Genomic DNA, 12,364 nt, shown 5'->3' on the forward strand with positions numbered 1-12,364 from the left:
ACTGAAGAAAAGTATATTTATCTCTGAGGAATTGTCATGAAACTTCCAAAAACCAGAAAATGACTAATGACTAATGTTTTTATTTAATTCACACTGTTGTGCTCCTATGTTATTATTATCATTGTGATTCAGTGGTGTTGCATTCTATCCTGGGATTTGTTTATCCTGGGATGTGCGTTTCTTTCACCTTGGCTCCACACCAGTCATTTCACTCATCTAAACTGTCCACTGAATTCAGTGAGAGCTTTCCCAGCCTCAGGGTGCAAGAGTCAGCCTCCGGCATTATTTAAATGAGGAGGGTTGAATCGTGTCAGTTTTTTTAACATTACTATACATTCAGGAATCCCCAATACATTTCTCCATTCAAATACTTAGCAAAACAAACATCAAATATCATATACACTGTACAGTCTATTTTTAAGTAAACATTTTTCTCATGAAAAACAGAATCACAATTATCCTTCAGAGGTTACATTTTCATATGCTATAGATCTACTTTGTTTTTAAAGTGTGCTGTTGCATATTCAATAATCTGTGACAAATGCATTCACTTGAAAGTCTTATAAGTAAGTATCAGCGAGGATTTAGCCATTTCATTACTGGAGAGCAAATAGCTTTCTCTTTAACGAACTCCTCTTTTACAGAATTGCCATCCCCTGATGCCATGTCATTCTCTGAAAATATAAAAAAACAAAAGGCAGATTTCATGAAAATGAGAGAACTAAAATATTGTCCTGCAGCGAAGTCCGCGGTTTTGGGAACATTTCAGAAAAACCTCAGCTGACAAATCTTGCAGGAACCTCTCTGAATGCCTCCAATTATCCAGTTGCAAACTTTGTGCCAAATTATGGCATGAGTCAGATGTTTAAGCACAAGACAGGCAATCTGAGTGCAGTTTCCAGTTCTCCCTGTAACACTCCAGTGTGACACGGGACCAAGCAGCACATCCTCAATAGCTACAGCAGTAAATTAAACGTGCCTGGAGCTGTACTCTGATTGAGGTCAACTGGCATGGAATAGCCTGGTGCATGCCACTAAACATTTACTCTCCAAAAAAAGGTAAAAGATATCCAGTTTGTTACTGGAAATGGTCCTTGACTGACACGGATTCCTGCCAGCTAAGCTGGGAGAATGCATGCCAGCCTCTGCCCTGCTGTTGACAGTGAAGGTGGACAAATTTCAGTACAAAGGAACACACTCTGGCACCACTAGATTTACTAGGGTACATGTTGCCATAATGTCTTTATGAAATATACAGGCCAGAAACTCACCTGTTTAAAATAAAGAAGTGTGAAACTTTTGCATGGGTAAAAAATACTGTTTTTATGGGGTCAGGAACTAATCCTGGATGAGATCAGACAAGGTGCTAAACATTGAGACAGCAGAAGGCTTGGGACCAAAGGCAAGGCAGGGAGAGGAAAGGGGAGGAGCAACTGATGAAAACAGGTTGCCTGGGAAGATCTGGAATATAGGCTATATAAAGAAAAAAGCAAGACAGTAATATTTTTCGTGTTATTTCAGCACCCCTGGTAATAAAAACTGGAAGGGCAAAAGAGCACAGTTATGTAGAAAAATACAAAAGGATGAGGACTGATCCATCTCATAACTTTTTTTCAAGTTCACTTTCAATGTGAACAATGAGCATAAGCTGGAGAATTTTGCTTCTGTCTAACTTTTTCTAAATGGAGAGTGGGGGAAGGATAAATCATGTCTTAAGGCAGCAAACTCTAGAGAGCTTAATATAACAGGAGAAAATTAAATGAGGCACATAAAATGCAGCTAGAGAAGAAATAAAATTAATATCCTTTCGAGTGAAATCCTAGAAAGGCTCACAGTAGGTATAGGATTAAATCTCTGATAGTTGTTTATAATCTTTACATTTGTATTGACTTTTATTGGTATTTAAACTTAGAGTAAACATTGTTCAGTCAAATATACCTCAGTATCATCAGGTGGAGAATAAAAGGGGAAGAAATTTTAATCCCAGCTTTAAAAAACTTCAGTGGTCTCTTCTTCCTGCCTCAAAAACATTCCAGTTTCTCACATGCCTTTTTTAAAGAAAAAATTCTGGGAAGATCTGTTACAAGGTTCAGATATAATCTTAAGAACTTATTCCAGAGATACTGTGATAAATGGCTGCAATAAAACATTTCATAGAACAGTTCACTGACATATGAAAACTATTAAAGCTCTGTCTTAATGGAAAAAAAAAATGTTATTTTTACCATGTATTAGCTAACATTAGTAAATGCAACCTGGTGAATTCCTGTTCTACACAAAGCAGGTACAGGCATTGCATCTGAACTGGCTAATGCAAATCCTAGCATAGCCTCCCTTTGCACAGGTGACATGTGCATGTAACAGCTGCAAAGTATTTTGCCTATGTTAGAATTTAAAAATGTTTTTACCGTGTGTCACAGATTACCTAATTCCTTGCTTTACGTTAAGGGACCTGCCAATAAGAAAAATAAACGTACCTTGTGGAGTTAGCTGTTTGCACAGCTCCACCAAAGTACACGTCACCAGCACACAGCATATGCAGCATGGTAGTAGATCACGTATAAGGTGATTTCTGCTAAAATCAACTACCCCAAAAAGTCTTACCTGTGTGTGAAACTATTTTTCGTCGATTCGGAGGCTTTGAAGCAGACAGCTGAAAAAATGGGAACTTCAAACACTTCCCGGTTACTCTGTCACAGATGCCAGAGGGACAGTTGCAGGTTTTCCTGCATTCCATTCCATAGGTACCGTAAGGACACTCTGAAAAAAAAGTATACAGCAAAGCAGTCCTCAGTGATCCAAGTCAGTTTCCAGCATTCTTAATAGCTGGTCTGCTTATATCCTTAAAAGCAGAAAACCTTTGACTGGAGGTTAGCTAAACCTTACCTACAGGATTTCAGTGTGCTGACTGCTTGTTACAAGTATTTTCCAGTTTTAACAAACCTTGACACACATTATATACATACTTTATTTTCCTATACCTTATTCACAATGTGCTATTGGTAGTCCCTCTCTGAAACACTCATAGGATTAAAATGCAAATTAAAGGCAATAAGAATTTGTCAGTATTTAATCATAGAGGATGTAGTTAAAGGATTAGCATGGGATTTAGAAAAGAAGATGACTTCAGAAAGTTCCTGAATTCACTATTTGGTTATTATATTATCTGACTTACATGACTGTTGTGATTTAGAGCTGTAGTCTATTACTGGCACCAGGCTACTTGTGGCCATGTCCACCACGTGTAGGCTTGGTGGGGGCTGCCGCCCTAATCCTGAGGAGCTTCCCAGCAAATGCACCCTACACCTGTTGATGCTCTCAGATCTTGGGGAAGAGCCTTCCCCTATGTGACAACTTCTCAGAGAGCAAAGGTATGCCTTCCTATGGCAGACAGCAAAGAGCTCACCTACATCTCCAGCCTAAAGAGTGAGTATGCTCTAAAGGAGTGACTGGCACTAAGGTGGCTGCCTGGTTGTACTCCATCTGGTCACATAATGCCCCGATTCAAATCTCCCATTCCTAAGCAAGCTTGTAGTGGATCACCAAAGGGAAGCTGTCAGGATGGTACCAAATATTTTTTGAAAAATATTGTCAGGTACAGAGGATTTGCCCCATCCCATAGCTGACACGTACCACATGCTGGACTGCATAACTTCCCAGAGAGTTTAACCCTGGGGTCACAGAACTTGTCTCCCTCTGCCTTGCTGTTGAAGAGGGTACCTTCCCAGCACCATAGCTGAAGAGATGGAGACAAGGAAAATCCAGCTCCAACATTCCCTTTGCAAACCCCCAAACAAGAGATCATCCCAAAAGAAGTCTGGGCTGTCCCAGGAGAAAGGTCTTTATGCTCAGGCTGTCCTTGTCAACCCAGGGTACACGGTCACCTTTAAGTGGCAAGTCCTGGAGAGTTTCCAGTTCAGCTCCTAAGGGCAGATGAATGACTGTTCAGGGCTGTACCAAGGATCCATCCAGCCCAGGCTCCCACAAAACACTTCAGACAGAAGATAACCATGGTAAGCACAGAACATAACCATGGTAAGCAGAAATGATACCTCCTCCCTCATGCTCTCACCAGTTTTCAGCTCTGGGACCTCCTGAGCCAGACATCGTTTCTGTGCGTACAATACCCCACAACAGGGTTATCCTTCTCGGTTTGTCCAGTTTCCTCTTGAATCAATGCAAATATTTAGTTTCAACATACAGCCTGGGCTATCTGAAAATCAGGCTGATGCCCCAAAGCAAAACCAACATTTTACAATTCTCTGCATGTCCAGTGGGTGTGCTTTTATAAATGAAAAGCATAGGAAAATCAACCAATTCCCTGCTAGGGACTGCACTATTAATTCCTCCAGCCTGAAGGACCTCACTGAGCTTCACCATACTCCCCTTCCCAAGCAAGGACAGTCTTTGATCTGCTGTTTGTCCACATAAAACAAAAACAAAATACTGCCAAAGCAAAATAGTTTTTGTGTGCACAATCCTCCCTGAGGGACAGGCTGAGAGCACACACCACATGGAGCATCAATCTGCCCACTGCAGATGCTCAGCCCAGAGAGGTGGGATGCAAGGCTGTGCACAACAGCACGGAAACAAGTCTGAGCACCAAAGCACTTGGCTCCATGTGGAATAATCCTGGCATTGATGCTGCTCTTCAGATTTGATGCAGCTGAGATCTGGGTCAGTTTTGCTGTTAGAAGGTTTTGTTCAGAAATAAATTGCGAATCACTGACAGTGATCTAGGGGAAGCAAGAGCAGGTTCTCTACTATGACAATTATACCTCAGTTTTAGAAAGTATTTGCTAATAGAAGTGCAGAGCACCAGTATTCCTTAGTCTGTTTTGGACAATAATAACACTCCTATTGATAATAATATGATGCACTCTTATAATACTAAAAGTAACAAAAAAATAGCTCTGAAACATACACTGTCCATGTTTTACCCACTTTAGAAACAAAAAATTGAAGAACAGAGTTCAGGTCATTTTTCCACAACTTCAAAGTAAATCAGTTGCAGGCAACCAGAGAGAATTTATCCATCCTGACCTGTGAATTATTACAAACATGGAAGTTACTAAAATGAGTGAGTGATCTGGTATCAGAGATAAAAATGGATATATAAAATAATAATACTTGGCCCCACACTTTGCCTGATAAAACTCACATACATACAGAGACAGATTGTGCTATCTCAGAGCTGAGATGAAAAAATAAAAATAATCAGAATTGACATCTATAATATTTAGTGCAAATAAATATATGGGGAATATAAGCCTTAAATACCAACTTACAACTCTAAGTCAAGATATGGCTTTCTTGAACTTAATGAGAGTTTTTCCACTGACTCACTGGAAAAAATAACTTTTTACTTTACATTTTCTACAGAGCTTCCAAGATTCAGCTACAGGGATTCAGATCTCATGTCCTTCAGTGTTTCTTTTTTTCCCATTTGAAGTGTGCTATTGCAAAGGAATTCATATGAGCACAGTGATAAGTATGTAATCATTCAAAAGAACTGTTAAAAGAATTAGAGGCGGTATCTTGCACTGCGGACATTTTTTGTAAACTGAAGATCAGTCAACTGTCTCAGTAAAATACTTTCCTGGTGGGTGCACCAAAGATGCAATCTTTATGCGTAAATTCTAGTCTTCAAAAATAAAAGTAGTATTTTGGGTTTCACCCTCAAACATGCACATGAATTTGTTTTTAAATACCGATGTAAATAAGCGTGTGCTGTGAGTCAGCCTGAATGATTTTTGCAGCATCTGCTCCTAAGTCATTACTTCAACTGAGGCTATTAATATACTGATATTTAACTGCCAAGAAATCTCCGCTTTTAAGGAAGTTATTCAAAGGCATATCTGTATCTACCTACTGAAGTGGCACACGAAAACAGGAAAACTCACTGCATTCATACTTTGCAAAGCAAGCCTCTTTAAAAAAATATTTATTGTAAAAACTTTCATCCTACTTTTTAGTAATTTAATACCTCTTCTCCTTTTTGCATGGAGTGAGGACAGCTCTTAAATGAAAAATGCCATTCTAGTCTATGACTAAAGAAATCAGCATGCAGCATACCTGGAATAAGCTGAGAGCAGTGGCTGGCTTCTCATTTCACAGTCAGCTCCTGTTCTGTTATTCCCATCTTTCAGGCAGGAGGGTCTCTGTTTGCCTCCCCTAACCACATCCCCGGGGTAGCTGAGCACCTCAAAGGCAGGACTGGGTTAAACACAACAACATCGCCAGGCACTCAGGCAGTGCTGTTATCTTCATCTCCCAGATCCCAGAGAGAGCATCTGGTCCCTGGGCAGGCAGCCGGCAGTGCCCAAGGGAACCTCACACCACAGAAAGTGCAGCAGGGACCCCGTGACAAGGTTGGACTTGCAGGATTAAAGTCTTTGCAGTTTATAGAAAGCCACCCACCAAACCAGCGGAAGGATCAGGACTAGTGCCTGTGTCTCCCAAGTCCCAATCGAAAATCTCATCTCTGAGGACACCCCATCCATATTTCCTCACATGTCCCCAAGTCTAAACAATATTCTCACATTAATAACCCTGTCCTGCCTACATGTAACACCTTTCAATACCAGCAGGTATTTTTCTCTTTCTTCTTGGCTAAGGGCTGAGCTGGAAAAATCCCATTTTAGACCTTTCAAGCAGGAGGCAAGCTCTATATGTAAGCTGCTGTCAAATTGCCACAGTGGGTGCATGCAAAGTGAATATTGTTACCTTTGCAGATACCAAATTCATCACCAAAGTCATCCTCCTCAGTGTAAAACTGGCACTTCAGCCCAGGACCACACTTGACACCATCCATACCCGAGACCGTACGATAGCAAGTCTCCCCCAGAGCAGCTGCACACACTCTGCAACAGCCACAGTCATCCAGCACCGTTCGCTTACAGCGCAAGGTACTTTTGCATGCGTTACTGTCACAGGGCTCGGGACAATCTACTGCATATTTCGCACTCCAAGCAGTTCCAGCGTGCACAGGCATCAGGAAGAGTGTGAGAAACAGGAAGCCCTTCATGTCTTGCACGGATAAATGCTCCATCCCAAAGAGCAGGCTTTAATGCTCAGCCTGCTGGTGCCTTGTGCCGAGGGAAGTAGCGGTACAGAATCCAAAGTGGTAGCTGCACACATCAGCCTACAAGTTTATGAGCTTTATACAGTGTGTTGCCCACATGCTGCACCGTCGTCAGCTTCCTCAATCCGGCAGCGCTGCTCCTGCCAGCCTCCCTTGTTTCAGTTTATGAAATCCAGGATGAAGGTTGGATTAGCACTCTGCTGCCATCCAGGAATTGAAAAGCCTGAGCTGATGTAATCTGTTATGTTTAGTTGGTTGTTTTGCATGAGGACTAAAAACTCTCTCACATCCGTCTCAAATGCTCAAGGACGTCTGCCAAAAGAAAAAAAAAACCACACACAACCCACACACAACCAAAAAAACCCACCCCAATCCCAAGTAGGTCACATACCTTCCTGCAGGACAGGGATCGCTCTGACACTGGGCACACTGCTGAGAGGACAGACACGCCTCACTAACACAGCTCATGAGGCCAGAAGAAAATCACACTGAATCATCTCACTGCTGAAAGAATAATCTTTAAAAGAATAAATCTTTGCCTTCCCCTTTGAGGGGACGTGGACAGATACTTTAAGGAACAAAGTGAGATCAGGCTGTTTAATAGCCAAGCTCACGTATTTCAGTAGTGTTTTTCCTGCCTGCATCAAATTGGTACTTTCTAATCAGTATTTAGGTTGAGATGAATTAAACATTTAATTCAAAGATTACTACTAGAACTAAAAACAGGTCAGACAGAAAACAGTATTTTGTGAGATTTTCTGCAGGAAGTTCAAGAGAATGATCAATGACCTTTCCTGACCTCACAACCAAAGGGGGAAATCCCCGTCCATCACAAGCACCATTTGCACAGCATCAACATGAATCCAGGGGGTGGATTCTCCTCCCCTTTACACCACTTCTATCCTGATCAAACTCCATCAGATGCCCTGATGTTGCTTTTCAGTGAACAGTGTAAATAAACAGAAAATAGGTCTCATTTCCCCCGTCCCCCCCTCTTAGGCTTTATTCATGCTGCCAGAGTCTTGACAAGAAATAGCAAAGAAGAGTTCAGTGAAACAGATGAGCCACGAGAGGGATGGAAATTTCTGCTCTAAAGATCTACAGAAAAGGAAAAAGGAATAAAGCTAACCATAAACAAATCTCTGAATACCCAAAGTTGCTGCCACTGAAGTTAGTGAGAACGAAATCAGTCTAAACTTGCATGTGACCAGCTTGCCATTTGGGAATCCTGTGTCTTGAGTGGGCTGAGGACACTGCCAGCAGGCTGCCAAATAAAATGAAGGGCTATGCTGGAAACACTGGAGAGCAGGAGAACCTTTTGTTTGTGAATGCCAATGTGAATTTATAGATCCAAAGCAAAATGCTTAACTCTTGTCTCTTGTGAAGAAGACCAACATACTGTATGTTGCATTTGGATAGGTTGTTCATACACTTCCAGTATATGTGGGTAAAAGAACCTGGAGAGCATAGCATAGCATACATTGCATTGCATTGGATTGCATCTCAGAGAAAGAGAAGAGAAGCACAGAGAAAGAGAAGCCAAGCAGAAGCAGAAGTGGGAGAGGAGAGGAGAGTACCTGTTATGTTTAACACATGTCAAATGGAGACTAACCCCAAGCAAATATTTGCAGGTATCCATCTTATACAGTATATAATTACCCGAAATACAGTTCTTCTAATCACAGTTGCCAGCTGGCAGATGTTTACATGCACTAGCTCATATATGTTTTCACATGTAATCTTGGTCCAATCAGTGAATTTAAAGTGTAAAAATTAAAGCATTAGGTCAAAGTCTCATATAAACCAACAAAGTGCTATTGGTAGCCATGAGGTGACAGGAATTAGCAGTAGTAGACAACTTCATCTTCAAAATCCAATCCAACTATCCTCTGGGAACTGAAAGGAATACTTCAAACATGGAAGTGAAGATTGCAGCTGAAAACTGAGGAGAACAAAAGTGCGAGGTTATAATGAGCAGATAAATTAGAAATTGATGTGCTATCCCTGACCCCATCACAACTACAACGTGGCAAAAGCCTGTTTTGAAAAAAAACAAAAAACAAAAAACAAAAAACATCTCACCCATAGTTCACTGGTCAGCAGAGTAACATAAACCCCTGCCCACTTCTGCTGGCATGAGCATCAACTAAAATTGTCATTGGTTCGTATTAACAGGTCAGGCTGTAACCTGTGGGGCTGAGGAGCCTGTGTAAATCCCACTGGGCAGTTCCTCAGCGGGAGCGAGAGGCTCAGTTCAATTAGAGGGCCAGGGAGCACAGCCAATGGGCAGCAACTGTTTCAGTCCCCTGGCCAAATCAGCTCACAAGGGTGAAATAGCCCAAAGCAGCAGGTTGCATACTTAGTGCATGAGACTTCACAGGTCTGCAGCAGCAAGGAGCAGGAAGGCTCTCCTTTAAGTCCCTCCATTAAGTCTTCCTTAAATTAATCCGAACCTGCCCTTAAATTCATACCTGCTTGCTCACTTGGAGGAGATCGCAGAGGAGTGTATGGACCCATCTACACATGCACTTAGGCGTTTATGCCCGGTAGTAAACACCACCTGGTAAAATCCTGTTCTGCAAATGTATTTATGAAATGCTCCTTGTATAGAACACCAAATAAGATCTGAAAGGGCTGCATTTCATGTTTGGGTTTCTCACAGGGAAAATGTCCTGGGGAGATGATAAATAAAAAAATTACACACAGATGTGGTGAGGAAAAGAGATCATAAAAGAAATCAGCACACTCCCCTAGCAACTAGCCAATATTATTTGGAATAAGATGGAAAATGTATTCTGTGCTTGGAGCTAGATGCCAAAGTAAATTATTACAATGGATTAAAAAATACATGTAGTGGAAGAAGACAATATGAACAGATAGAGGTCTGGCTGATACATGAGTATCGTGAAGGAAATAATGATACTATGATTTTCCACACTGTCCACTGACTAAGCAGTGAAATAAATCCAATGTCAGTCCCTCTGGTCTTAATGTTTATTTGTTGTTTTACCTGTTGAATCCATTAAGCTTTTCTTTCCAATGAACAGCTTGACCCCGTAAAGCCTCAAACTAAGCTCTCCCTTGAAACCTGGTGAAATGGGAATTAATGAAGCTTCCCTAGCTATCAACAGCAGAAAATTTGGCACCTCTGTTTAACTTGTGGTATAAATATACTCTAAATGTGGAAGATATTCTGGATCAGATCAGTGCTAATTATTTTTTTTTCCATATTTACAGTATAAATTGTCTTTGAGCCAGTTTACATCATAATTATATCACCATATATAATGTTTGGCATTCCTTCTAGAAGCAGAAAAGGTTTCCACCCTTAGGTTCAACACTTTACAGGGAACTGTGCAACCACAGCTTTAGTATCAGTGAGCTGTGAATTGTGTTTCCAGTTGAATACATCAGAGCAGAAATTTTCTAGATGTTTTTCAAATAATCCATTTCTCAAGCAAAAGCAGCTTGTGTGGGGGTCTTGAGGTTGTATTTATGTCCTCTGAAAAGTTTGAACTCACCTGTTAAAGATCCCCGTGAAATGACATACCTCATGATACGTGATTAATCTGTGCTGATACACGGGAGAAGTCTATTCATTAGGCAAATTCTCTAAGACTTTTCTCATTTTGCTCTTTAGATAGAAAGCATAATTCACTTCAATTCTTCTGAATTTAAGCATTCTGGCCACTGTCATTTTCCAGTCTTTTGAACATGTGAAGTCAGGATAAGCAGGACGCATTGATATCTCTTTAAACATAGGAAAAGGTTTAATGCATGACCCTTGCTTGCTAATTTCCAAAAGGCAGTCCTAAACTAAAAATATGTTACCGTACATTCCTGAACGATCCAACCTTTTCCCAGGCTTCCTTTACAAAAAGCCATAAGCACAATGCTATACAAGAAGCAAAGATTCAAAGGGAAACACCGAAAGGAAGCTGAGCTGCAAAGTCCAAAATGAAAAGCCAGAAATAGGAAGTAAAAGATAAGAATCAGGAAAGTGAGACAGCGGCAAGGACTCCCATTTGTGTTATTTCTTTTCTTGTATCTTTTCAATGAATTGCTAATTACTCTTTGTTTCGACTGTAACATGGCAACTCAACTTCACTCTGGTAAAAATAGATGCTTTGGGAGATTTCCTACTTGTTGAACGCAAAAGGTGTTTACATCCTTTCTCTAGGCAGACCAGGTGCTACGCAGAGAACTGGGCAGGCTGGCTACCTATGCACCAACTTCAACAGCTACTGTAGAAATGACTGGATATGGTGGGGTTACCTGCAGAGAGCCTTGGGAACTAGAGCCATACCTTGTTCAGAGCATATTAAAAATATACTTGCCCATAACACCACATACAAGTATGTGGCATGTCCAGCCTGGGAGCTGGAAGCCAAACTGATAGCTCATTGTCATAGTTTAAAAGGCCAGACAGCCTATTGTTTAAACACCTGGTGGGCTGAGGCAAGGACAGGGAGGGTTTCACTCACCGCTTAGGGTCATGGGCAAGAAACCAACACAACTTGGGAGAAACAAAAAAAAAAAAAAACAATTGAATTTATGAACTATTTACAACAAGAAGCAGGATAATGAGAGAGAGAACTACATCTTAGAAAGGCACTTCTCCCCCACCCCTCCCTTCTTCCCAAGGCCCAAAGGCTTTGTCCTGTACCTTCTCCCCCTGGCAGCACGGGGGCAGGGAGTGGGGGGTGCAGTCAGTCTGATGCTTATTCCTCCTCAGAGGAGGGCTCCTCACAGTCTTTCCCAGCTCCAGCATGGGGTCCCTTCTCATGGGAGAGTCCTTCACAAACTGCTCTGGCATGAGTCCTTCCCACACGGGGTCACAGTTCCCTGACGACTGCCCAGCTCCAGTGTGGGCTTCTCCAAAGTTCCAACATGAGGTCCTCCACAGCTGTATCTTCTCATGAACTGCACCAGAGGAGAAACCGTGCATCACCATGAGTCCTCACCATGCTGCAGGGGAAATTTTGGGGGCGACTCCTTCATCTTGATTCTTTTCACAGACCAGCGTGTCTGCATAGTTAATCTCTCACAGATCCCACTTCTCTCTCCACCGCAGGCTTTCATCGGCTCCCAAGGAAAGATTCTCGGGCGAGCCATGGTGGAGGCTTGGGCTACGGCAGGGCGGCTTGCAGAAGCTGGGCAGGCAGCTGGGTGGCTGGGCTGGTCCGCCTGAGCCAGGCCCTGCCCGGGGCCATGCCAACCCCCATCTTCTATGTCCCCTCTTAAATATGTCATTCACACAGAATCACAGAATCACAGAAT

General features: G+C 41.9%; 1 protein-coding gene across 2 annotated transcripts; it reads right to left on the reverse strand.

Moving 5' to 3' along the window:
* Window positions 1-573: 573 nt before the first annotated feature.
* ESM1 (endothelial cell-specific molecule 1) lies at window positions 574-7,051 on the reverse strand. 2 transcript variants are annotated; one of them, XM_010083225.1, is made up of 3 exons: window positions 6,727-7,051; window positions 2,605-2,760; window positions 574-674 (listed from the first exon to the last, which is right to left on the reverse strand). In XM_010083225.1, the coding sequence occupies exons 1-3, from the start codon at window positions 7,049-7,051 to the stop codon at window positions 574-576; spliced, it is 582 nt and encodes a 193-aa protein (XP_010081527.1). The 2 variants fall into 2 exon arrangements, with proteins under 2 accessions (XP_010081527.1, XP_010081528.1); XM_010083226.1 differs by lacking the exon at window positions 2,605-2,760 and having other exon boundaries at window positions 6,727-7,027.
* Between the last annotated feature and the right edge of the window lie 5,313 nt (window positions 7,052-12,364).

Source organism: Pterocles gutturalis, unplaced genomic scaffold (assembly GCF_000699245.1).
Source record: "Pterocles gutturalis isolate BGI_N339 unplaced genomic scaffold, ASM69924v1 scaffold26345, whole genome shotgun sequence".
Taxonomy (NCBI): domain Eukaryota; kingdom Metazoa; phylum Chordata; class Aves; order Pterocliformes; family Pteroclidae; genus Pterocles; species Pterocles gutturalis.